General features: G+C 46.3%; 1 protein-coding gene across 1 annotated transcript in view; it reads left to right on the top strand.

The window, feature by feature from the left end:
• Snx29 (sorting nexin 29) overlaps positions 1 to 23,815 on the top strand; it is a 417,720-nt gene that overhangs the window by 49,986 nt on the left and 343,919 nt on the right. Inside the window, exons 5-9 of the mRNA XM_087910838.1 lie at positions 5,068 to 5,248; positions 8,017 to 8,087; positions 9,193 to 9,441; positions 12,609 to 12,981; positions 19,854 to 19,984. Coding sequence (XP_087766964.1) covers positions 5,068 to 5,248; positions 8,017 to 8,087; positions 9,193 to 9,441; positions 12,609 to 12,981; positions 19,854 to 19,984 — 1,005 coding nt within the window. The remainder of the gene's footprint in view (positions 1 to 5,067; positions 5,249 to 8,016; positions 8,088 to 9,192; positions 9,442 to 12,608; positions 12,982 to 19,853; positions 19,985 to 23,815) is intronic.

Here is a 23,815-nt window from a genome sequence, read left to right on the forward strand (position 1 = left end):
GTTTGGAGGAGAGCTGTACCCCGGGTCTGGAGGAGAACTGTACTCCGGGTCTGGAGAAGAGCTGTACCCCAGGTCTGGGGGAGGTCAGGGGCATCAGTTTTGTGCAGACTGCTTATTAGATAAGCATCAGATGAACAAACCCTATGGAGAGATGGGTCACAGGTTAAGAGCATGTACTTCTCTTGCGGAGGACCTAGTGCCCATTTTGGACAACTCACAGTCACCTGTAACTTCAGTTCCAGGGGGATTTGACATCTCTGACTTCTGTGGACACCTGCATTTACATGCACATAGCCCTGTGCACATACATATATACATATATGTTTTTAAATATCAAAATTAATGTAAAGAATATCCCATTGTAGGGTCTGAGGAAATACTGAAGGATACTCCTGTCTCAAATAGTATGTAAAAGCAAAGAGCATTTATTAATATTCCTGCATGCATGTGGTGTCATTCACCTGTACAAAATGGCACTGACCCCGAGAGGAGTGTGTAGGCTCCTTTTAAGCACAGCTAAGGGAGTTTCAGGAACAGTTATGTCATCTCATACATAATTGGCTAAATAAGCAGCAGTTTGCTAGTATCCTTTTAATTGGCTGAAGTTTAGTCTTATCATCTTTGGACATACTTGTACAAGCTTAGGCAAGTTTGGACGTGACTCAGAAGGGGCTGCTGGATTTGTCCTTGAGATATTGTGAGGCTGGCTCAGGCCTCAACTCCGAACGCAGGGGCATTATAGATAAATGGCCCTTCGTGGGAGAGCCTCCTGTTTTGCTTTTCTCAGAGAACTGAAACCTAAACTCACTTGTGGGAGTGGGAGACTTTAACCCCTTCACCTTGAAGAGCTCAGATCTTAAACAGGAGTCGGATGAAGCTGTGTCACAGAAATGGACACTCTAATGTAGTCTGACTATCTCCCAACTTGTAGGACCTGCCATTACTGGGGGTGGAAGAGGTCAGGGCAGCATCATAGGGAACCACACGGGGCATGTTTGTCGTGGGAAAGAAAGGGCTTCCAGAGCAAGGGGAGGATGCTGTTGGGCACTTTGTGCTAGGCTTTGCTTTACTGTAATGATGAGTATCAATTGCTGCTTCACACTGAACACATTATACAACAGGCATGCTTGCTATGGCTGACGATTGAGTCAACTCGTATTCACATTTTATATGTAACTTCACGTTTTGTGTGTGCGTGTGTACGTTTGAGTGTGTGTACATGTCTTTGTGCAGGCCACAGGTCTGCCTTAATTGCCTTTTGCCTTAGTTTTTGAGAAAGGACCTTTCACTGAAGCTGGAGCTCACTGATTGGGGTAGGATGGCTGACCAGCAGTTCCAGGGACCCTCCTGTCGCTGCTTTCCCACTGCAGGGGTTATAGGTGCACCCCTGTATTCAGGTTCTGCCTGGCCTGGACAGCATATATAGACCTGGTTAGCTTTGACTCACAGAGATCCACCTGCGTCTACCTTCTGAGTGCTGGAATTAAAGCCATGAGCCACCATGCCTAGCTGCACCTGGCTTTTTGCTGTGGGTGCTGGAGGTCTGAACTTGGGTCCTCCTCTTGCTCATCAAGCACTTTATCCTCTGCACCTATGGTAGATGTGGTGTCTTGGCATTGCCAGTAAAAGCTGAGGCCTGTTAGAAACTGTAAAAGCTGTTCTGTTAGTCAGCCGCAAACACAGCCCCCAGACAACCCCCTTCCCGGCTCTCTTCTTGTTGGCTTCAGTGCTCTGAGGAGTGGAAGCCCTGGCATGCCTCTGGAACTTACCCCGTGTTTCAAAGCAGATTGGTATAGATTTCCAAATTAAATTATGGCCACCGCTTGTGTTAAAAGGTAGGCGAACTGCGCTTTAAATAGACCACATTAATTCTGAAGTGGAACCCTGTTGGGATAATCGTCATCATCAACGGCATCACTGACGGACTTGAAAAGGATCTTCACAGTAAGCAAAACACTCTTCACAGTAAAGTGCTACTGGTGTTCAAGGTCAGAGGGAGGTCACTGTAGTTTTTGAGAAGGCAGAGTGCCAGTGAGAATCACTTGCCGGCTGAGGGTAGTGTGCTTCCCAGAGTCCCCTGTTCTGGTGTTTGAATGTAATTTTCCTTGGGCATAAACAAATGTCTTTTCACAGCCATAGGGAACTGACAACAGGCCAAACAATGATTGCACCTAAGTCTAGTTTGATGAACCACAGTTTATTGGGGTTACTTATAGAATCATAGCTGACTCAGGGGAATGTGTCGTAGAAAGATCACCCTAGAATGGGAGATGAATCAACAAAACTGCATGTCCGGGACTTCTGTCTAGCTTGCGGGCAGCTCCATTAATGAGTCTTTCCCCTCATCAGGTGTTTGCGGTTTTTATGACTCTGAATGGGCCCTGTGAATCCTGAAACTTTAAGGACTTTCCTAAGCTTTGTCTTCAGAGCTCCCTCCCTCCTGGAGAGAATGGTTTAGCTCACAGGAAATGGCAGAGGCACAGTCTCTGCTGTGTGCTCTATGTGGTCTGAGGAGGACTGAGGGTGAACTGCACTTTCTCCTGGGAAGTTTGCTCTGAAGAGTGAGCCAGTGAGATGGCTCAGCTGTAAAGACTCTGGTCACCTAACCTGACAACCAGAGTTCAGTCTCTGGGATCTGCACGGTAGAAGGAGAAAACTGACTCCTACAAGTCGTTCTCTGACCTTTGTACATGTGTTGTGATGGACATACATACGCTAAATAAGTAACCAAGTTAAAGGCCTGTGAGGGTGGCTGGGTCCCTAAATATGTACAAACTCACATCTATACGTTTAGGGGCTACTAACCCGGAAAGGGAGAGAGAGGTTACACAGGCTGCCGTTGTTGATCTATTGGCCTGGCCTTGTGCTCAACACTCTACCTGCTCTTTTCTCCAGTGAGCCCATAGTCCCAGACCCACCTATTCTGTGCTCATGGGAGAGGAATTCAAGGTTCAGCATGGCTCTGTGGCCATGTAACTGTCACCCATTTATCCTGTGTGTTGGACTAAATGCCCCTCAAAGATGAAGCTCACTAGAATGATACAGTGAACCTAGATCAGTTGAACTGAAGAGTTAGAGTGAACTTCTTAATTTGGGTTTAGTTTTTGAAGCTATGCATATATGCATTCTTCTGGAAGGAAACTTCAATGACTTTAATGTTCTCAGAGGGGCCTATGAACCTGTGGCTGTGCTCCACTTAGAAATAAATCAAGCAGTTGTGAACATGCTTGTTTTGAAGGCAGCAGAAGCAAATAGGAGTGGCTTGTGTTAGGAACCACATTCCAGCTCATCTATGCTGCTTTTTTTGGGGTATTGTTTTGGTTTTTCGAGACAGGGTTTCTCTGTAGTTTTGGAGCCTGTTCTGGAACTTGCTCTGTAGATCAGGCTGGCCTCGAACTCAAGAGATCCACCTGCCTCTGCCTCCCGAGTGCTGGGATTAAAGACGTGCGCCACCCCCGCACCCCATGGTTTTATGCTGCTTATTAACATTTACATTAACTAGGTGAAACTTGTTCAGGCCTTGCTTTGAATAAAATGGCCTTAGTTTGAGTGAGGTCACTTATGAAATTCGTGACAATGACTGGTATACAGTTAATACTCAGTAGCTAACAGCTGTCATTGTAGTACTGACAATAGCATGAAAAAGTGTCAATGAGTCAATGTTGTAAAGAAAATTGGTCACAAAATGAGGTATATACACTAAAATTTCAACTCCCAAATAATTTGTACATGTGGATAAGAAAGGTAGCCTTGAAGAGATGCCAGTAAGAATGGCTATCTGTGGTTCAACAAGCCTTCCCGTAACTTTAAATTTGTTCCTGTCGTTATACCAAATAGTTGACCATTTGGGAAGCTCTCCCGAGGATCTAGAAATGAGGGTGATTATTCATGATCAAGGATGTTTTTGTGTGTGTGTGTGTGTGTGTGTGTGTGTGTGTGTGTGAGGGGAAGAAGCAATGTAGTGAATTCTTTGTAATCAAGATAGATCTAAATTATATCCCACCAGGAAGCTGCCAAAAATCATGTTCAGTATTCAGAACACTGGGTGAATACGTAACAACACAAAATTGTTTTGAGGCCCTTTGAATCTAGAAAATGTTCATGATTTAGAAAAAAATGAATCAAACCATGCTGTGTTGTATCTTAGCACTCGGGAGGCAGAGGCAGACAGATCTCTGAGTTCAAGGCCAGCTTGGTCTACAGAGCTAGTTCCAGGACAGCCAGGGCTGTTATACAGAGAAACCTTGCCTTGATAAACCAAAAAACAATCAAATAAACAAAAGACCAAAGGGGAGGGGGAAACTGAATCAAGATATAGAATTATATGTATACACATACAATCATACACTATACAATGTACTTCTTTGTTGTTGTTGTTGTTGTTGTTGAAATAGGATCTTGCTCTGTTGCCCAGGCTAGCTTTGAACTCCTTGGCTCAAACCACACTGTTTGCCTCAGCTTCTTGATTAGCCAGGACTGCAGATGCATGATAGCATATTCGGCTACAGAAACTCATTCTCATAGTCCTGGAGCTGAAACTCTGAGGTCAGTTTTATTGGCCTGACAATGGCAAGCTGGTTCTGCTGACACTGCAGGGTCGTGACCGTTCTCACCTCTCCCAGCTTCTGCTGCCGCCACTGCCAGCATTCTAATCTTTGCTTCCCTAGTCACATGGCCTTTTCCCTGTGGGTCACTTGTTAATATGTTGTGTCCGCGGGAATTGACATAATCAGAGTTGCCAACACTCCTTTGCTGCTTCCGGCTACATTCACAGGTTTCAGAGACTAGTGTGTAGTTATGTTTGGGGACATCATTTAGCAGCCACAAATGGTGATTTTTGTACAGGTGCAATAAAAAAAAGACTGGAATGAAGGTTTTGAAAGTGTTATCTAGGAATGGTGGTCTTGGGGTAGGAGGTTCTGAGACCTGTTTACTTTATGATTATTGCTTTGTTCTACTTTATCTGTGCTAAGGAAGTAACGAATGCCATATACACTCCATAAACTGACCGTTGCTCTGAAAATGACAGCATGTAGGCCATGACGTGCTTCTGCCCTCTCTCCCCAGAGCCTGTGTTCTGGTTCTACGTGAAGGAGGTCCTCAACAAGCACGAACTGCAACGCTTCTACTCCCTGCATCACATCACTGCGGATGTGGGCCGAGGCCGGGCCTGGCTGCGCTGTGCCCTGAACGAGCACTCCCTGGAGCGCTACCTGCACATGCTCCTGGCTGACCGCACCAGGCTCAGGTACCCGGCAGGACAGCCCTGGGCATGGTGGAAGAATCCACAGTGCGTGGAAGGAGCTCTGAGAGGCACACATAACCAGCTCCGTCTGTGCTCACTGTGATCGGGGCCTAGCTACTGTCCTAGGACACAGCCTGCCCCTCCCTCCACCGACTTTTAATTTGGGATTCTTTAGTCAATCTCAAACTGACCAAAGAGATGGAAACTGTATTTGTTATTTTGTTTATTTTGAGACAAGGTCTCACATGTAGTCTAGTGTGGCCTGGGTTTTACTGTGTAACCGAGGCTGGCTTGTTTCTCTACTGCTGGGATTACAGACTGCATGACTAGGCCTGCTCAGAATGTGAGCACTTAAGGAAGAAAGTGTTTTGTTAAAAGCTTCATTTTTCATGTGTCATTTTTTCTTGAGTATAAAGTTTACTCAGGTAGTATAGGTCAGACTGTCAGACTGTATTGTAGTAAGTTGGCCATTTTTATTTCTTCATGTTCTTTTCTGAAGACCAGGCTGACTGGCGCCTATGGAAGCACATGTAGACTCACAGTGGGAGAAGGGATTGCTGTTGAAGTAAGCACTGGATGAGTGGGCTTCTGCCTTCGGAGATGCCTCCTCTCCTGACTCATTGGCAGGGAGGGTCATATAGCCACACCTATAATCCAGCAGCCCCTCAGCAGTGGGAGGAGATCACAAGACCAAGATGAAGATGTTCTAGCCAACCAGCTCCTTACAATATCGGAAACTGCTGCAGAAGCCACTGGCTTAAGAACTAAGCCACTCATAATATACACAGAGATAATCCTAGCTTGGTGGGATTCCCTTGTCATGGTGTCTTTTGCTCTAGCAGTTATTTTCCCTGTAAGGATAGAAGACTAGACACAGTTTATGTTACCTGATGCCCCGAGTGGCCTTGGTCAGTCCTCTCTGGCACCTTGAGTAACTTCCATGTTAGCATGACCTAGAGATGACAGTGAGATTTCATGAATGCAGTAAGCTGGCTTTTTATCAGCACTTGACAGTTCTTTGATTCCAGTTTTCCCACCTGTTTGCAGGCTCAGGTCTCCCTTTCTGCATCTGTAGTCATGTTCCCCCAACCATTCCTTCTCTCTGCTTTACTTTTTCTTTCCTGGAAATCAAACTCAGGTACTGGTGTGTGTGAGACAATGCTCCCCCGCACCCTGTAATGTTTCTTCTATTGGTAATTCTACCCGTGATTCTGTGGGTACTCTTAAAAATGCTCTAGGGTAAGCCAGGCGGTGGTGGCGCAGGCCTTTAATCCCAGCACTCAAGAGGCAGAGGCAGGTGGATCTCTTTGAGTTCAAGACCAGCCTGGTCTAAAAGAGCTAGTTCCAGGACAGGCTTTAAAAGTTACAGAGAAACTCTGTCTTGAACAATGTTCTAGGGTCAGTGAAATGGCTTTCGGTGGGTAAAAGCTCTTGCTGAGCACACAGGCATGGGCCCAAGTTCATCCCCAGATCCCATGAATCCAATCCTATGGTGAAAGGAGAGAGAACTGACTCCTAAAAATTGTTTATGGACCTCACCTGTGTGCCTGAGTTCACACACGTCCTGCATACACATGTACACAATGATAAACTAAGAAGAAAAAGATAATTAAAACAAGAGTAACAGTAATTCATGTAGGAAGAGTGAGCACAGTGGTTCATGTCCCAGGGATAAGGAGGCAGAGACAGGCAGTCCCTGGGGAGTCACTGGCCAGCCAGCCTAGCCTACTTGGTGATCTTCAGGACAATGAGAGACCCTGTCTCCAAAAAGGTGAATGGATCCTGAGGAATTATACTGGAGGGTGTTCTCCGTATGCATGCACATTCATGGACACACACACACACACGCACACACGCACACACACACTCACACTCAAGGTTCATTTACATGTATGAAAGCTAGTTCAGATTTTCAAATGATTCCAATTTGTGGTGGAACTGGGTGCAATCAAAATGCCAGCTTGACAAGGTGGTTTGTCACCATCCCATGTGGCTCCCCATCTTGTAGTCAGTCACATCAGCAGCTGGTTTTTCACATCTTTTGCTGAACTGCAGGCCACTCAGTACTGAACTGATGTTATTGAAACTGCACTTAGAATTCTGTCACCTGGCACTGTTGACTCTGGTGGTTTATTGCTTAAGAGTCATATAGAGTGCTTGGAAATTGGACTTGGGAGAGCTGCTTTTAGGCCCCGCTGTATCGTGGTTTGGCTATATTGCCTTGTCTACCTGCAGCCTTCAATGAGCCTCCCCAGCTGCTACTGAAATCCACAGGGACCTTTTACCCTCCCAGCCCTTTCCTTGGCTAACCTGGTTTTTGGGTTTGTAGCCTAGCAGTTTTTATAAGTGGATGCCCTGGTTGATGGAGCCCTGTAGCTCTGTAATTGCTTCTGAGATCATCTCTTCTTGTATTAGCCAAATCAGGTAAACCCTGTTGGTGAGCTTGGACTTCCTTTCTCCGGGTTGCATTGCTGAGTGGAGTCCTTCCCTCTGTCCTCTTCATCTCTGCTTCTTTATAAATATGTTTGCATATGTCTATTTCAGTCCTCTAAAGCTCACAGACTCAGGGGACCAAGAAGGAAGTTGTAGGATCTGTGCATTCAAACCTTTGTTTCTAGTGAGAAGCTTCAAAGTAGAGAGGAACAAAATTCCCTCTGGGTGACCAGCAAGGCCTGGTGTTTTCTAGGAGCCATCAATGGCATCATTAGCTAGGGTGTGAATGTCAAGAACTGCCTTTCTCTAAGAGTTTCCCGCTTCCCTTTGCTTTGCAGCACGTTCTATGAAGACTGGTCTTTTGTGATGGATGAAGAAAGGTCCAGCATGCTCCCTACCATGGCAGCTGGTAAGCCTGATTGAGGCAGGGGTGCTGAGCCCTGAGAAGCTTGGTGAACAGAGGGGCTCTGGGGTGCATTTATTGCCCAAGCATTCTGTGATGTTCTGTGTCCCCATGGTTGGAAGTGTACTGTTGGCTTCTTAAGTTGGGGCCATTTATCTAGAATTTGATCCCCATGTAGATGAGGCATGAGGTTGAAGGTCTGGCCTGTGACCTGCCAGGTGAGCCGTGAGGGACTGGGTGGGCAGACTGCCTTGACTCCTGGTTCTGCTGCATGCCAGTTGAATCTTATCACTCTGTCACCTCTTCTTTCCTCCTCTGTGAGGTGAGAATGCTCTTTGATTTTCAGTCACTTTTTTAGGGCTTCAAGAGAGCCATAGAAAAGAAAAGGCCGTGTATGTGGCTTATCAGCATAGAGCAAGACCCTGGATTGATGTGTTGTGGCTTGGGAAATCCTTTGCTGCTCGACTGTCCCTTCAAGGGTGATCAATGTGATAGCATGTCTTTCTTCCAAATTCTTGTTTTTACATACTTTTTCTTCTAAAACCTGACATTAAATCTACATATTGAGGGTCATGTTAGTCTCATCTAGGGACGAGAAAGTCAGGCATTGGCCATGCTTTTCTTTATAAGCCTTAGGATGCTGGTGTCAATCTTGGATAAAGCAATTGGAATGGCGTTCTTGGAACACACTGAGCTCTTGAGGTTTTGGTAGGTGAAATCTTTAGTGCTCACAATCCCGAGAGGGTTACTGTTGTCACCATTGTGAAGGTAAAGAAACTAGAGCTCAGGGAGGTGGCAAAGTTGCTTGACCAAGGTTTCTGAGCTCTTAATTGACTGTTCTGTGGCTCGGTCCAGGCAGCCTCTCTCCAGAACTTCTTCCACGGTCTTCTCCTGGGTGATCCTTATTTCCGTTTGTCATTTGACATCCAGGAGTAGAATGTGGAAAGACCGTTCATATGAACTTCTATCTGCCAATGCCAGTTTCAGATGGTTTTATAGATGCTGAAGATGAGATTTATCCTCTTATGCCCCGTTAGATGGTCTCCTTGCTGATGTTGGAGGTGTGACTGCATGACAGCAAGCACCGCAACCTCCCCTTCCTTTTTGGCAGGTCTGAACTCCATACTCTTTGCAATCAACATTGACAACAAGGATTTGAATGGGCAGAGCAAATTTGCTCCCACTGTCTCTGACCTCTTAAAGGAGTCAACACAGAATGTGACGTCTTTGCTGAAGGAGTCCACGCAGGGCATGAGCAGCCTTCTCAGGGAGATCACAGCATCCTCTGCTGTCTCCATTCTCATCAAGCCGGAGCAAGAGACTGACCCTCTGCCTGTCATATCCAAGAATGTCAGTGTTGGTGAGTCAGAAGGGGTCCGCGGGGTGGCATAGGAGGGCCAGTGAAAAGGAACTGAGAGTAGGGCTGAGAGGAACCCACCTGACAGTTGTCAGTCTCCTCGGGGAACACAGTCTCCTGGTGTTTGCTCTTGTCATTGTCCACTGTGAGAGGGACCCGACAGGAAGGGCAGGAAACCAGGTGGGTCACCTTCCAGCACTTACTTCTCCTCCTCATGTTCTTGGTGCTCAGCAGTGAGTTGAGACTCTGCTAGCACCTGATTAATCTTCTTGGGGATGGGCAGGGGTGATATTTAAAAACAAATGACACAAACAACTTATTGTTCTTGTATATGGGATGAGAGCATGGGCTGCTTCAGGGAGAACGCTTTTGAGCTTGCCTGTATGGGAGGATGCGATTTAAGTAGTGCCTGAGGTAAGAGGGCAGCTCTGAGCTTTGACTGTAGGCAGGCAAGGGGAACTGGTTCAGTTAAGATAAGTTTGCCAGAAGCTGATGATACCCGTAGAGCATTTGGAGTTGTTAGTAGTTGCTATATAGCAGAAACCAAAACCTGGGGCTTAAATCCTGATCCATGTCTTTCCCATATCCCTTAAGGCAGTAATCGTGGCCATCACTTTAAAAATTTAAAAATATATATTTATTCATTTTTCTAGTGAAGATTATACACACTAGGCAAGTGCTCTGCTAGCTATGTCCCCAGCTTTTCTTACTTTTTCTTTTCAAGACAAGGTCTTATTATATATGTTGTTAAGGGTAGCTGTGAACTGACTCTGCAGCCCATGTTGGTCTTGAACTTGGATCTTTCTGTCTTAGCTCCTGAGCAGCAGAACTACAGCCCTGAACCACCAGGCCCCACTTTTAGAATTCTGTTTTATCTGCCTATCTATTTCTATTTGTCTGTCTGTCTTTGTGTATGTGTGTTTGTTTGTGCATTTTGTTTGCACATGTATGTAAGTGCAAAGGCCAGAGGTCATTGTGGGGTATCTTCCTCTATGGTTATACCCCTTGATTTTGTTTTGAGACAGAATCTCTGAGCTGAACTCAGAGCTCACCAGTTGTCTAGACTGGCTGGCCACTAAGCTCCAGGGATCAGCCTGTCTCTGCCCTCCCAGGGCTGGAGCTGTTACTGGTGTACACCACCGTGACCAGCTTTTCTCCAGGACTGGGGTCCAAACTCAAGTCCTGCTGCTTGTGCAGTGGGAACTTTACCTACAGAGCCAGCTCCCCAACCCTCCCCTCAGAACTTTCCTTCTTAGCCTTTTTTTAAAAAGAGCATTTCATTTATTCTGTGACAGTTTCATACTTGTATGTACTGTGTTGTGATCATGTCTGCCTCCCACCCTCCCCTAACATTTTCTCTTCCCACCTTCATTTCCTCTTTGTATTAAAATCTCGCTGCTGCCCTCAAAGCATGGGTGTGGGCTATCCACTGGAGCGCCAGCAACTTAGCAGCCACAGCCCCCTGAAGAAAATCCACATTCTCTTCCCTAGCAGCCATTGACTGTCAGTAGCTCCTCAGACAGGGTGAGACCTCTTGACCCCCTCCTCCGCCACGCTGGCGTGTTCACTGGCTTGGTCTTATGTAGTAATCACTGCTGTTGTGAGCTCATTACTACAACAGCCAAACCATGTCCAGCAGACGTCATCTTGTAGCACTCCTATCCGCCTTCTGGATCTTACGTTATTTCTGCCTCTGGTGGGGTGGGGTGGGTTTGATTAAGATGTCTCATTGGGCTGAGCACTCACACTGGCCTGTTCTCAGTACTTTGACCAGTTGTGAGTCTCTGCATTGAATGTTGTCCAGTACAAAAAGAAATTGCTCTGACCAAAGTTGAGAGAATCACTAACCTCTGGGTATAAACAGAAATATTTAGAATATTTTTATTCTAAATAAAATATTTTTTATTTTACATGAGTGTTAGCAAAACAACAGTAGTAGGTTCTGCCTGTTGTACCTCTGTCCTCCCCAGTGTTTGCTGTTCTTCCGGAGGACCTGAGTGTGGTCTCTAGCATCCACATCTCAGCGGCCTGTAACTCCAGCCCCAAAGGATCTGTGCATGTTTTACAGAGATACACAGACACAGACACACACATACATACACACAGACAGACAGACACAGACACACACACACAGACAGACAGACACAGACAGACACACCCATATACAGACAGACACACAGACACAGGCACAGACACACACACATACAGACAGACACACAGACAGACACACCCATATACAGACAGACACACATACACACACCCATATATAGACAGACACACAGACAGACACACATACACAGACACAGACACACACACAGATACTCACACACAGACAGACACACAGACAGACCTACACACAGACAGACACACCCATATACAGACAGACACACAGACACAGGCACAGACACACACACATACAGACAGACACACCCATATACAGACAGACACACACAGACACACAGACACACCCATATATAGACAGACACACAGACAGACACACATACACAGACACAGACACACACACAGATACTCACACACAGACAGACACACAGACAGACAGACACACAGACACTCACAGACAGACAGACACACAGACAGACAGACACACAGAGACAGACAGACACACACCTACATTTAAAAACAGTTTTAAAAAACCTACAAAATGCCCAGCAGTACATGACCGCTATAAACAAGCTCAGTAGTATTTGAGGGAGTTTTTGATCTCATAATGCTTTGTCTGGGCATTTTTTTTCATCTTACAGGTCTTTTGCTGTTTATATATTAAGGTTTTTGGTTTTGTATCTTTATGGGTTTTCTGCGTGTGCAAATGTGTGTGTCTGCGTTTCTATGCATTTCTTGTGCTTCTTCTGTTTCTTTGTTTTGTCTTACTCTGGTTTGTCTTTATTTTATTCTTAGATGCCTGTTTGTCTTCTGATAAGAGAGAAAGAAAGGGTGTGGATTTGAGTGAGTGGGGAGGTGGGGAGGACCTGGGAGGGGCTAGGGGAAACTACATTCAGAGTATATTGTATGAAAACAATGTATTTCAAAAAACCTCATAACCCGAAAGCCCCAACACAGTTCATTCTTGGTGTGATAACAGACTTTGCTGCCCCCACGGGAGCAGAGCTTGGCCTTCCTTCTGTCTACTACCACAGCTTTTCTTTTGCCAGATGCCAGATGTAAGAGGGAGAGGAGGAGGAGGAAGAAGGTGACCAACATTGTCTCTTTTGATGATGATGAGGAGGAGCAGAGCATTGGGAACACTTTAAAGAAGATGCCTGGAACTGCAGAAAGCTCGGAGGAGAACTCCGACCGCTCCTCCATCAATGTCGTGTCAACCTTTGAAAGCCCCTTTGGACCAAACTCCAATGGGAGCCAGAGCAGCAGTTCCTGGAAAATGGATGCTGTGTCTTTGAACGGGGAGCTGGGCTTCCAGAAGCTTGATGTGAAGAGCATCGATGATGACGTGGATGAAAACGAGGAGGATGTGTGCAGGAGCCCAGCGGGAAGGAGACACGCAGGCCACTCTGAGTCGCCAGACAAGTAAGTCCCACCAGAGCGCATGGTGAGGGAGGTGTGCCAGCCATTTTCTAGGAAGTGAGTGAAATGAGTGAGTTTTGGGCTATGGAGGTGGCTCAGTGGGTAAAGTACTCACCGTGCAAGCCTGATGACCTGCGTGCCAATCCCCAGCATCCCAGATGGATGTGGAGAGCAGGCACCTGTTATTCCCGTGCTCCCAATGGGAGGTGGAAGGTGGAGGCTTTACACCAGATAGCCTGGTATACATAGCAGGGAAGAACAAGAGATCCTACCTCAAACATGGTAGAAAGACAGGACGGAGATGTGAATTTGAACTCTGACCCCCAGATGTGCACCAAGACATGTGTGCATATACAGGAACATAGGAATGTGACATATGACATGCACATACACCATATGTATAATAGCGTGCACTTTTTAAAATTTCTCTGGGGGCATTATTCATTCTTTAGATCTTTTATGACCTTACCCTGCTGAGAATTAAGGGAAGTCTACTTAAATGGACTTAATGCAAAATTGACAGCAAAACTGTGTACTTTGAAATTGGTTTCCTCCATCTCTAACTTTGTACTAGCATAGGACGCTCAGGAGAAAGTGGAGTTGGCTTGAAGGAGTGTCACTGATTGGCTCTTGAGAGCCTAAGAGAAGAGATTACTGTCCTGTGTGACAATAAGACTTAACCTAAGAACTGTGAGGGCTGGTGTTGTGGCTCCATTGGTAGAGTGCTTGACCTGCAGCACAGAGTTCTGGGTTTGTGCTTCAGCACTGCATGAGCTGGGTGTGGTGGTATATATCTATCATCAGAGCACGTGTGGGTGGGAGGCTGCAGGAACAGAAGTCCAAGACTGTCTTTAGCCACATAGAGAGTTCAAGGTCAGCACCTGGACCAAATGAGACTATTTCCAAAAGACAAAGCACACTGAGAGCAGTGCTGTGTCAGCAGCCTGACCGTGTGGTGCTGTTTTAGGTTAGTGGGTATCCCTTCTGGTTTGCAGGATGGAAGAACAGGATTCCACAGAGTTGAGATTTGGCAGAGCACTTGGCCAAGCCGATGCTCAGGTTCAGGTTGCTGCTTCCCAGAGCTCAATCTGTCTGCACTTGCTGCCTGGGTGGGATGGAGATTTAAATCGAACACTTGTGTCTGAGGATGTCACGTGGGCCCGCAGTTCTACCCTTGCTTCTACAGTTGTCACACAGCCACTTACTTTTTCTCCTCAGCTCCAGAGCACATGGTGCTAATCATGGCTGACTTCATAGCCCTCCTGGTCAAAAGTGTGACCTGAACGTGTGTGAAAGTGTCTTTTTATGGGGCTGAAATGCCATGGTGCTCTTAATAGCCCCAGGATGCCTCCAGTGCTATGTTTCTGTCGTTCATGTTTGTGTGTTACCAGCGCTTTTATTTCTCTGGAGACTATGTCTGTTTAAAAAGTTTTGGGGGCTGGAGAGAGTACTCAGCAGTTAATCACACTTGTTGCTCTTGCAGAGGATCCAAACTGGATTCTCAGTCCCCATATGGTGAGTCAGTCTCAGGGGGTCTGATGCTCTCTTCTGGCCTCTGTAGGCACCAGGAACCATGCTTGGGATGCGCATGCGCACAGCTGGCCTGCGTCTACTCAAGTGCTGAGATTTGATATGCATCATCATGCTTGTTCCTTTTCTTCCTTCCTCCTGATTTGGAGAATTGGCACATATGATTGTGGGATGTGATTAGTTTGAATCCGTAGGTAGACATCGGTAGTAGAAGAGTTTCTGTTCACATCCAGGGGCAGTTTGCTGGCAGAATTCCTTTTTATTTTTTGTGGCAAGGTCGTGTGTTTTTGTATTGCAGCTTCTGCTCTTTGGATGAGGCCCACTTAGTCCAACAGGATAATCTGTTTAACTAAAAATCCATTGATGTAAATGTTAATCTTCAAAAAATACCCTCACAGCAACTTCTAGCATAATGTTTGACTAAGTATCTGACAGAGTTGCCCAGTCAAGTTGGCACATACAGTTAATCATTGAAACTGCCTTCAGTTCCGTGAGGGCTTGAGAATGCCACTGCATTGTGTGGCTCTGTAGGTGAGTGTGCGGGAGTCAGTGCCCCACACCCAGTCATTTTTCTTCCTACTTCTGGTGCCATATAGTGCAGCTTGGAGGGGAAGCCAGCTTGTAAGCCAGGGGCATTGTGATGTGTAAAGGGCACAGAGCAGTGCTGGGTGACCTTGGGAGCCTGGGCCTCCATGGACCATGGACAGCCTCTCCGTAGTATCCAGAGGCATCTTGATTGAAGAGTCTACAGAGCTAACTGGGGAGGAGCTGAGCAGTGATGAATGGCTTATTGAGTAATACTTGGCTTTTGATTTAAGCTCGTAGTCACAGGAGAGGTCTAGAGTCTGCACACAGCAGTCCTGTGGGGGAGTGTGGTCAGGCTAGGAGGCTCAGCCCCGCTTACCTTTGCTTCTGGCAGCAAAGTCTGATGTTCTCTTGTTTTTAGGATGATCTGGTGGCCCAAATTTGGGCTTACTTTGTTTACTGGTAGTTTAAACAATTCTTTGGTGCCTGATCCCTCTTTATCCAGATTCCGTCACAAACATTGGCTTTGTTTTCTGTTTTTCTTCAGAATAGGCAATCACTTTATTTTGGAAAGGAGTTTTTCAACCATCTTGTTTGTGCTCTGACCAGTAAGGAAGTGAGTTTGGAGAGTGTTGGGGTAACTCAGAGAGTCACAAGTTACATGTCCATCTCGTGACTAGGCACCCTGTTCCTCACACCTCCTAGTTGTCTACAGCAAGAACAGGGTGAGCAGTGAGCCACAGCTCATCCACCCAGGGCTTACAAGGTTCAGGCTGGCTCCATGGGCTCCCACCCCCCATTCCAGGCCCAGACAGGCACGTGCACAGTCAGGCAGGAAGACTGCATGGGGCCTGCTGATAGTCAGGACAGAAGATGGTTAATAAACTCTCTAGACCTGGGTACAGAATCTGCCCCGAGGACGTTGTCTCAACTCAGGAAGAGCTGAGCAGAAAGATTCCAAAGCCCTTGTTCAGGGAAGCAGAACACCTGGTCTGACCTGAATGTGCACCAGGCGCTAACCTCCAGGGGTGGGTGGGGGCGGGGTGGGGAGGGTTGGGGGTAGGGCTTGTCTTTATGGGTGCAGAGCGTAGACTCCTAACACTATTTTGTTGTTAGAATGGGTTTTATGTATATATGTATGTATGTATGTATGTATGTGTTGGAGTTAGCCTTTTGGGCAATTTTCATTTGTTTGTTTTTGTAATCCTGATGCTTGTATGTTTTTAGAATGCAGGTATTCTCTGTTTGCTGGTAACTTAACCCTTTCTTTGATACCTTGGCTCAGTGTTGACACAAATGTTGGCCGCTGAGGATGCCCTTGCAGCGGGTTGTGTTTGGGATGATGTGGCCACAGTTTCTTCTTTCTCTTTAGTTTTCACATTGTTTATGTTTTTAAACAAATATTTTGTTTTAATGATAAGCAATATTTTCTGTTATTTTAAAGTCAATCTTAAATTTTTTTACGTGTGTGTGTATGAAGCTAATTTATATAGTCAGTTCTCTCCTTTCATCATATGAATTCTGGGGATCAAAATTGGGTTACCAGGCTTGACAGCAAGCTAAGCCACCTTGCTGGCTTTTTAAAGTCATTCTTGATGCCATATTTTGAGGCCTGTTGCTTCAGGAGTCAACTGAGACAGTGGACCTTTGGGGCACTTTCTCTTGGGTTTGAAATCTTAACCCTTTGTGAGTCTGGCTTTACTTTGTCTCACACAGGTCGGTGAGAAATAGTAAGAATTGTCTTTGAAACAAGTGGAAAATTCCACATGCCCAGAGAGGTAGTGGAATGGTTGGTACAGGATTTGTTAATCCCACCAGGCGAGAATAAGACCATTACCACAAATTTTGAGTCAAATTTAAAGCAAGCTTTATTAAATACTGGCCAGGGTGATGGACACTGGCCAAGTTCATAATTGGGATTCGCAGAGAATGTCTATCTCTGCGAAACTCATGAGAGTTTGCAAAACTCATGAGACTACGTGCCTCTTGCCTTCATCCAACTGGGGGCAAGCATACTTATACTTCCTGCTTGTGTAACTCCTGCTTACTGGATCAAGCACATCCTGTGCAGTTGGAGCAACCAACCTTGTTTACAAAAGGAAAAACTTTGTGGCTTGTTCTTGTACATAAACAACAGCCCTCAGCATTCCAGGAAGTTACCTTTCCTTGGGCAAGTGGAGCTTACAGGTCAGAGGCATTTGTGTTCTATAAATCTCTCAGGCACCGAAGTGTAAACTAGAGCATAACTTTAGCTCTCTAGACTGGCCAGTGCCGCTGCCTGCTCTAAGAATGTGCCACTCCCTTTGTCACCATTGTGTAAACCGATCACATAACCACTCCATGGTGTGGTTAAGGGAAAGGTCATTATGATAGATATGTGAGAGAGGACAGTCAGAGGCATCTGCAAGAGTCATAAGCAGAGAGAGAAAGTAGATTGAACATGGCCAGTGCTATCTGAGAGAAGGGAGAATAGCTAGGGATAAAGAATAGAGGAAACATAGTGAGAGAAGCCGGAGAGGAAATCAGAATGACAGACTGTAAGAAGGATGAGTAGCTGAAAAGGCGCAGGGTGCGGGGTGGAGTCAACTAGGATGTTAGCATGGACTTTGGAATGCTGGTTAGCTTTTGGACTTTGGAATATAGGTCTGCATTAATTGGATGGAGAACCATAGGTCCCTTTCTCAGAGGTGAGGGAAGTGGTTCCTTTTGGTAGAATGTGCCTCACAAGTTTCTAAGGAATGCTGGTTTTTATCTAACTGCCAGATATTCTCCTACAGTCCAGGTTGAGCTGGGCCTAGACTCAATTTTGGACAAGTCAGTTGGCCTGCCCTTTTAGGGAACAATCTGACAGCCACCTGTTGCATCAGAGCCCCAAGAGGGTGGTTCTAATAGCCTAGAGACACAACTCTGTTTACTAACACTTGGGGGTCAGTGGCCACATGGTCCAGGGCAGGAACTGTCCCTCTCTTATTCCACCCTGCTGTCTGAATGGCCCTGTGCTTGCCACAGAAGGAAAACAATTCATTGGTAAGATGCTGTTAGGACTGTTCCCTGGGTTTCCTACCCAGTGATCACCCCAGCTAGATTTGGTTGTTGCATTTTAAAGATTTATAAAGAAATAGCCACCTAGATGTGTGTGCCACAGTCTAAAATGTTTACAGAGATGTCTCATCCTGTTCCCTTAAGTTAAGTGTACAGGCTTGTTCATGCAGGAGACTGGACACCATTGTGGTTTGGTTTGGAAGGCCTCAGTCTTTGTACTGTTGAGAATGGCCAGTGACGCTGTTGTGAGACAGGGTCTCACAGTATAGCTCAAGTTGTCTTTGAATTCGTCCCGCCCTCTTGCCTCTGCCTCAGAAGCTTGGGATTACAGGTGTTAGTCACCATGCTTGTGATCAGGGTCTCTCTCTGTGGCACTGCAGACGAAACCTTGAGCTTTGTACATGCAAGCACTGCACCATGGAACCATGTGGCCGTGAAACAGGGACCTTATCATGTGGCCCTGGCTGGGCAGCCTCTCACCAGGCCTGCTAAATCACACGGTTTGGGGCTTGGGAGACAGATGGCTTATTGATTCAGAGCACTGGCTGCTCTTCCAGAGGACCAGCTTCACAGCTATGCGAACTCAGTAAAGCCACCAAACTGGACTACCCCAAAAGAAAAGTTGGGAAAATTCAGGATTGCTATGGTTATTGCTTGGGGCATAGAGAATAGCAAAAGGCTGGGAAAGCTTCACCAGTCTCTGAAGAGAAAGGTCGGGAGGGAGCCTGGGCCAGGGTATGCTTTAATAGGAAACTAGATGACCCATTGCCTGTAGGGACAGAGAAGGGAAGTAGTGACTTCCTGACAAACAGAAACTGGCTTCACAAGGTTCTGAGGAATACTATTTAGGGTGCTTTTGTTTAACTCAGAGTCTGGCCTGAGCAGAGCCCAGACTGTCACTTTAGGGACTCACTTTGAACATAACAGCAACCATTTGTGACTCTGGTTCTGGAGGATCTGATGTCTACTAGCCTCTGTGGGTACTGCATGCTTGTGGTACATAGAGATACACACAGGCAAAAAACCCATACACATAAATCTTAAAAAATTAAAAATTTTAATTATATAATGAGACTTTTCTTTTTCTCCTCCCTTTCCTTACTTTATGTAGTAGGCGTAATTTTGATCTGTTGAGTCTCTTTATGTTCAAAGGTAGTGCACAGTAATGATTGTGTGAAGAAGGTCAAGGTAATCTCAGCTATATGTACAGAGTTCTAAACCAGATAGCCTTGTCTCTCAAACAAAGAAGTAAAAAACCAAAACCAAAAACTCTTGCACAAAAAATACATACCCTTCATTCTCAACCAAATTAAGCCAAAGCAGGAATCCAAGTTGGTGATATGTTGAGCTATACACACAGCACAGCAGCCTTGACTTCCCAAGTGTTGGGTTTATTGGTGTACTCTTCTGCCGTTGGCTGCAATTCTCTTTTTCTAAAAGGGTCTTCCTCTTCAGCCTTCCTGCCTGCTCCACACTTCTGAACTGAGCCTCCCTCTTCTTGTTCTTGAAAGATGTTGTGATTGATGTCTGGGTCCTCTTCCAGACTATAAGCTCTATGAGAGCATCACAGCCATTTGCTGGCTCTTTACCCCTGTGCTGAGCACAGCAAGCTCTGGTAAAAGAACACATGAGGGTCTGACTGGGCTCTGTGGTGCTGAGTCCCAGCCCATGGCTTATTCTGTTTTAGCCCCATCTAGACCTGGGAACTTGAGGAGGCCCAGGAGATGTTGTGATAAGTCCTGAGGCCCTGTCATGCAGCTGCATTCTTTTCTCCATAGGCCGCTGGATGGGAATGCCTGCCTCCCCCAGGTGCATGGCTGGGCCCCGCTGCAGGTGCTCCATGGAGATGCTGATGCCGACACTGAGGTCCTCTTCCCTGTCAGCGGAGTGGGCTCCTATGTTGCAACAGGTGAGTGCTTCCGTCCTCTCTTCTCCAGTAAGATATTTTGCTCCAAGGACCAGATGGGGATTTTCAGTTATCTATACATTTAGAAATAGAATCTAGGAGATCTGAGGCTCAGGGCAAGGACAGCTTGTGGACACTCAGAAGTAAGTAGTAGCTTAAGGGGTCTCCTATAGAACTGGGTGTTTACAGGTACTCCGACTGAGAGCTTCAGGGTGAAGTGGTTGGCAAGACCCTAAGGTGACTCACGTGCTTGCTCCAACAGTTTGTGGCTAAACTTGGCCATATTAAAGTAACAACAAATAGTGACCATTATTTTGCACCTTGGGAGATGGGAGATGGCACCTGCACCCTGTAAAGGCTCCTATGCCTTTTTCTCCTTTCTCTGCTGTGTCTGCATCGGCACTGCCTATTTGGTGATGGTTTAGAGATGGTCAGCTTATCTGAGGGCATTTCTCAGCTCACTGAAGCATGTGGCCTGCTAACCCTGCATTCCCATTGGGTCTAACATCCTTTAGATTCTTTAATCTCTCTTTTAGCCTTTGGAGTTGCTTGTTAAGTTGAGGAGTGTATTAACTCGTTCTCTATTGCTGTGATAAAACACCATGAAATGGAGCTTATGGAAGGAAGAGTTTGTTTTGGCTTTTGGTTCGGAGGGGTAAGAGCCCATCGTGGTGGGAGGCATGGCAGCAGGCATGATGACAACCAGAGAAGGGAGTGGAGAGCTCCTGCCATCCGTCCTGAGCAAAGAGCAGAGAGAACGATCTGGTAATGGGAAGGGCTATACATTCTCAAAGCCTGCCCAGTGCTGTACTTCCTCCAGCAAGGCTATACCTCCCCATAGCCTCTCCACACAGCACCACCACCGAGGATCAAGTATTAAATACCTGCACCTCTGGGTGCTAGGTCTCATTTAGACAAGTACAAGGAATGACTGCCACATACTACTGTGGTCTGTTATGATAGACTTTGAGTCCTCTGGGAAGGCAGCTTTATTCTTGGCAATCAAGATGCTGTGGTAGTTGACAGGTGGCTGCATCGGGTCACATGACATGTGGGGTTCAGGATGTTTTTTGTTCAGCATTTAGCTTTTCTGCTGAGTGTATGGTGTTAGACCATAAGATCGGAAGGGAAATCCCACCTGAGGTTTTATGTTCCGGGAGGAGACAGAGGGTATCTTTATTTGTGGCAGCACTGATATTGAACCAAGGCCTTGACAATACTATACACGTGCCCTACTACTGAGATATATCCTTACTATTTTTTATTTTTATTTTATTTCATTTTTTTTTCTAGACAGGGTTCATCTGTGTAGCCTTGGTTGTCCTGGAACTTGCTCTGTAGACCAGGCTGGCCTTGAACTCACAGAGATCTGCCTGCCACTGCCTCCCAAGTGCTGAGACTAAAGGCATGTACCACCACTGCCTGGTATTTTTTTTTTTTGTAGCTTTTAATCATTTTTTTTTCCCCAAGATAGAGTTTCACTGTGTAGATCTAGCTGGCCCATATAGACAGGCTAGCTTCAAACTCTCAGAGATGTCCCTGTCTCTGCCTCCTGAATGCTGAGATTAAAGGAATGCATCAGTAGTCTTTAAAATTCTTTTCCATTTTGTGTGTCTATGTGTGGGCCTACATGAGTGCATTTGAGTTATGTGTCCATGGTGGCCGGAAGAGGGCCTTGGATCCCCTGGCACTGGAGTTATAGTTGACTATGTATTGAGCAGTCTTGACAGCCCACTAGTTTTTTATTTTGGACAGTGTTTCCCTCTGGCCACTCATGTTGGCTTTCACCAGCTATCTTCCTGCACAAGCCTCCCAAGTAGCTGGGGTTCGACTTGTACCTACAGCCGTGGCCCAGGGGTGTCTTTCATCCATTACCTGTGCAAAGGAGAAATGTATAGAATGTGAATGCTTTCTGAATGCTGTCACATCCCTAGTGTGTCTGACTGTCACTTCTTGCCAGGGCTGTGTTGTGCAATTTTTTTTTCTCTTTTGGGGGGCCCGCCACCCAGCTCCCAAATACACATGGAGGCTTATTCTTGCTTATAAATACCTGGCCTTAACTTGTCTTGTTTCTTGCCAGCTTTTCACCTTTTGCCTCTGGGCTTTTCCCTTTCTCTATTTCTGTATACCTTTATTTCTTTCTCCGTGTCTTGTGTGTAGCTGGGTGGCTGGTCCCTGATGTCCTCCTCTCCTTGTTCTCTTCCTCGCTTCTCTTTCTATTCGTCCTCTCTGCCTGCCAGTCCCACCTATCCTTGCTCCTGCCTCACAGTTGGCCATTCAGCTCTTTATTAGACCATCAGGTGTTTTAGACAGGCAAAGAATCACAGCTTCACAGAGTTAAATCAAAACAAAATGTAAACAAAAGCCACACACTTTAAAATAATATTCCCCAATAGTGATGTTGCAAAATGGCTTCTCAACAGTCTGCACCTTCTCCTTTTGTCCCTGTTTGTGCCTGTTCTTTCACTAGTCAGAGCAGCTATGGAGAGCACAGTCAGACGGCATCATTCCTGTGCTCCAAACCTCTGCCTGTACTTGGGGTACAGTTTGCTGTCATTACTGTAGCCTCTCACTCGCTGCTCCCCTGACCCCTGTTGGCCTACTCTTCTTCTCACTCGCTCCTCCCACTTTCTGCACCCTGGATGTGTCCCCAGGTTGTAGCTCAGATGTTGCCCTTTTTCTTATCCTATTTGAGACATGGTCTTGTTTATGTAGCCTTCCTTGGCTGGTCTGGAACTTATTATGTGGGGCCAGGCTGGCTGTACCTTGTGGCCGTCCTCCTACCTCTGCCTCCTGAGTTCTGGACTAGAACACATAACTTTCTTGATAAATAGCATTTTTAAATAAAATTTTCAACACATATCTTTTTGCACAACCCCTTTCTCAGACAGGCAGGCTTCATGTCCCACACTGTGTCCCCTTGCAGAGCTGACCTCACTGCTCTGACCTCAGTTCCTGTTCTGTGAGGTTCATAAGTACAAGACCATGCCAGTCTTCCATCATGACCCTGACCTTGACATTGGCCACTACTGAGCCCTTGGTTGGGGTACTGAGTGAACCCTTACTGAATGGATGAGCAGATGACACAGACGTGGAGAGATGCTGCAGGCAAGGACGCACAGTGTTGTGAGATTGATACCCAGAGAGAGGACACAGGACAGACAGAGGTGCTGCAGGCAAGGATGCACAGTGTTGTGAGATTGATACCCAGAGAGAGGACACAGGGCAGACAGAGGTGCTGCAGGCAAGGATGCACAGTGTTGTGAGATTGATACCCAGAGAGAGGACACAGGACAGACAGAGGTGCTGCAGGCAAGGATGCATAGTGCTGTGAGATTGATACCCAGAGAGAGGACACAGGACAGACAGAGGTGCTGCAGGCAAGGATGCACAGTGTTGTGAGATTGATACCCAGAGAGAGGGCACAGGGCAGACAGAGGTGCTGCAGGCAAGGATGCATAGTGCTGTGAGATTGATACCCAGAGAGAGGACACAGGGCAGACAGAGGTGCTGCAGGCAAGGATGCATAGTGCTGTGAGATTGATACTCAGAGAGAGGATGTAGGACAGACAGACGTGGAGAGATGCTGCAGGCAAGGATGCACAGTGTTGTGAGATTGATACCCATGCAGAGGACACGGGGCATGCAGAGGTGCCAAGACAAGAGAGCCAGGAAATCAGAGGACAAACGTACTTCAGCTCAGTTTGTGACCTTGCATGCTGAAGTTAGGAAGACTCAGCTCAGTGCCGGGCTTCATTTGCTAACTCTGTGAACCTGGTAAGTCGGTGAAGTCCTTGGGTCTGTTTCTTCATCTGTGAAGATAATACAGACTGA

The sequence above is a fragment of the Myodes glareolus genome, chromosome 9, assembly GCF_982192425.1.
Source record: "Myodes glareolus chromosome 9, mMyoGla1.1, whole genome shotgun sequence".
NCBI classification, from domain to species: domain Eukaryota; kingdom Metazoa; phylum Chordata; class Mammalia; order Rodentia; family Cricetidae; genus Myodes; species Myodes glareolus.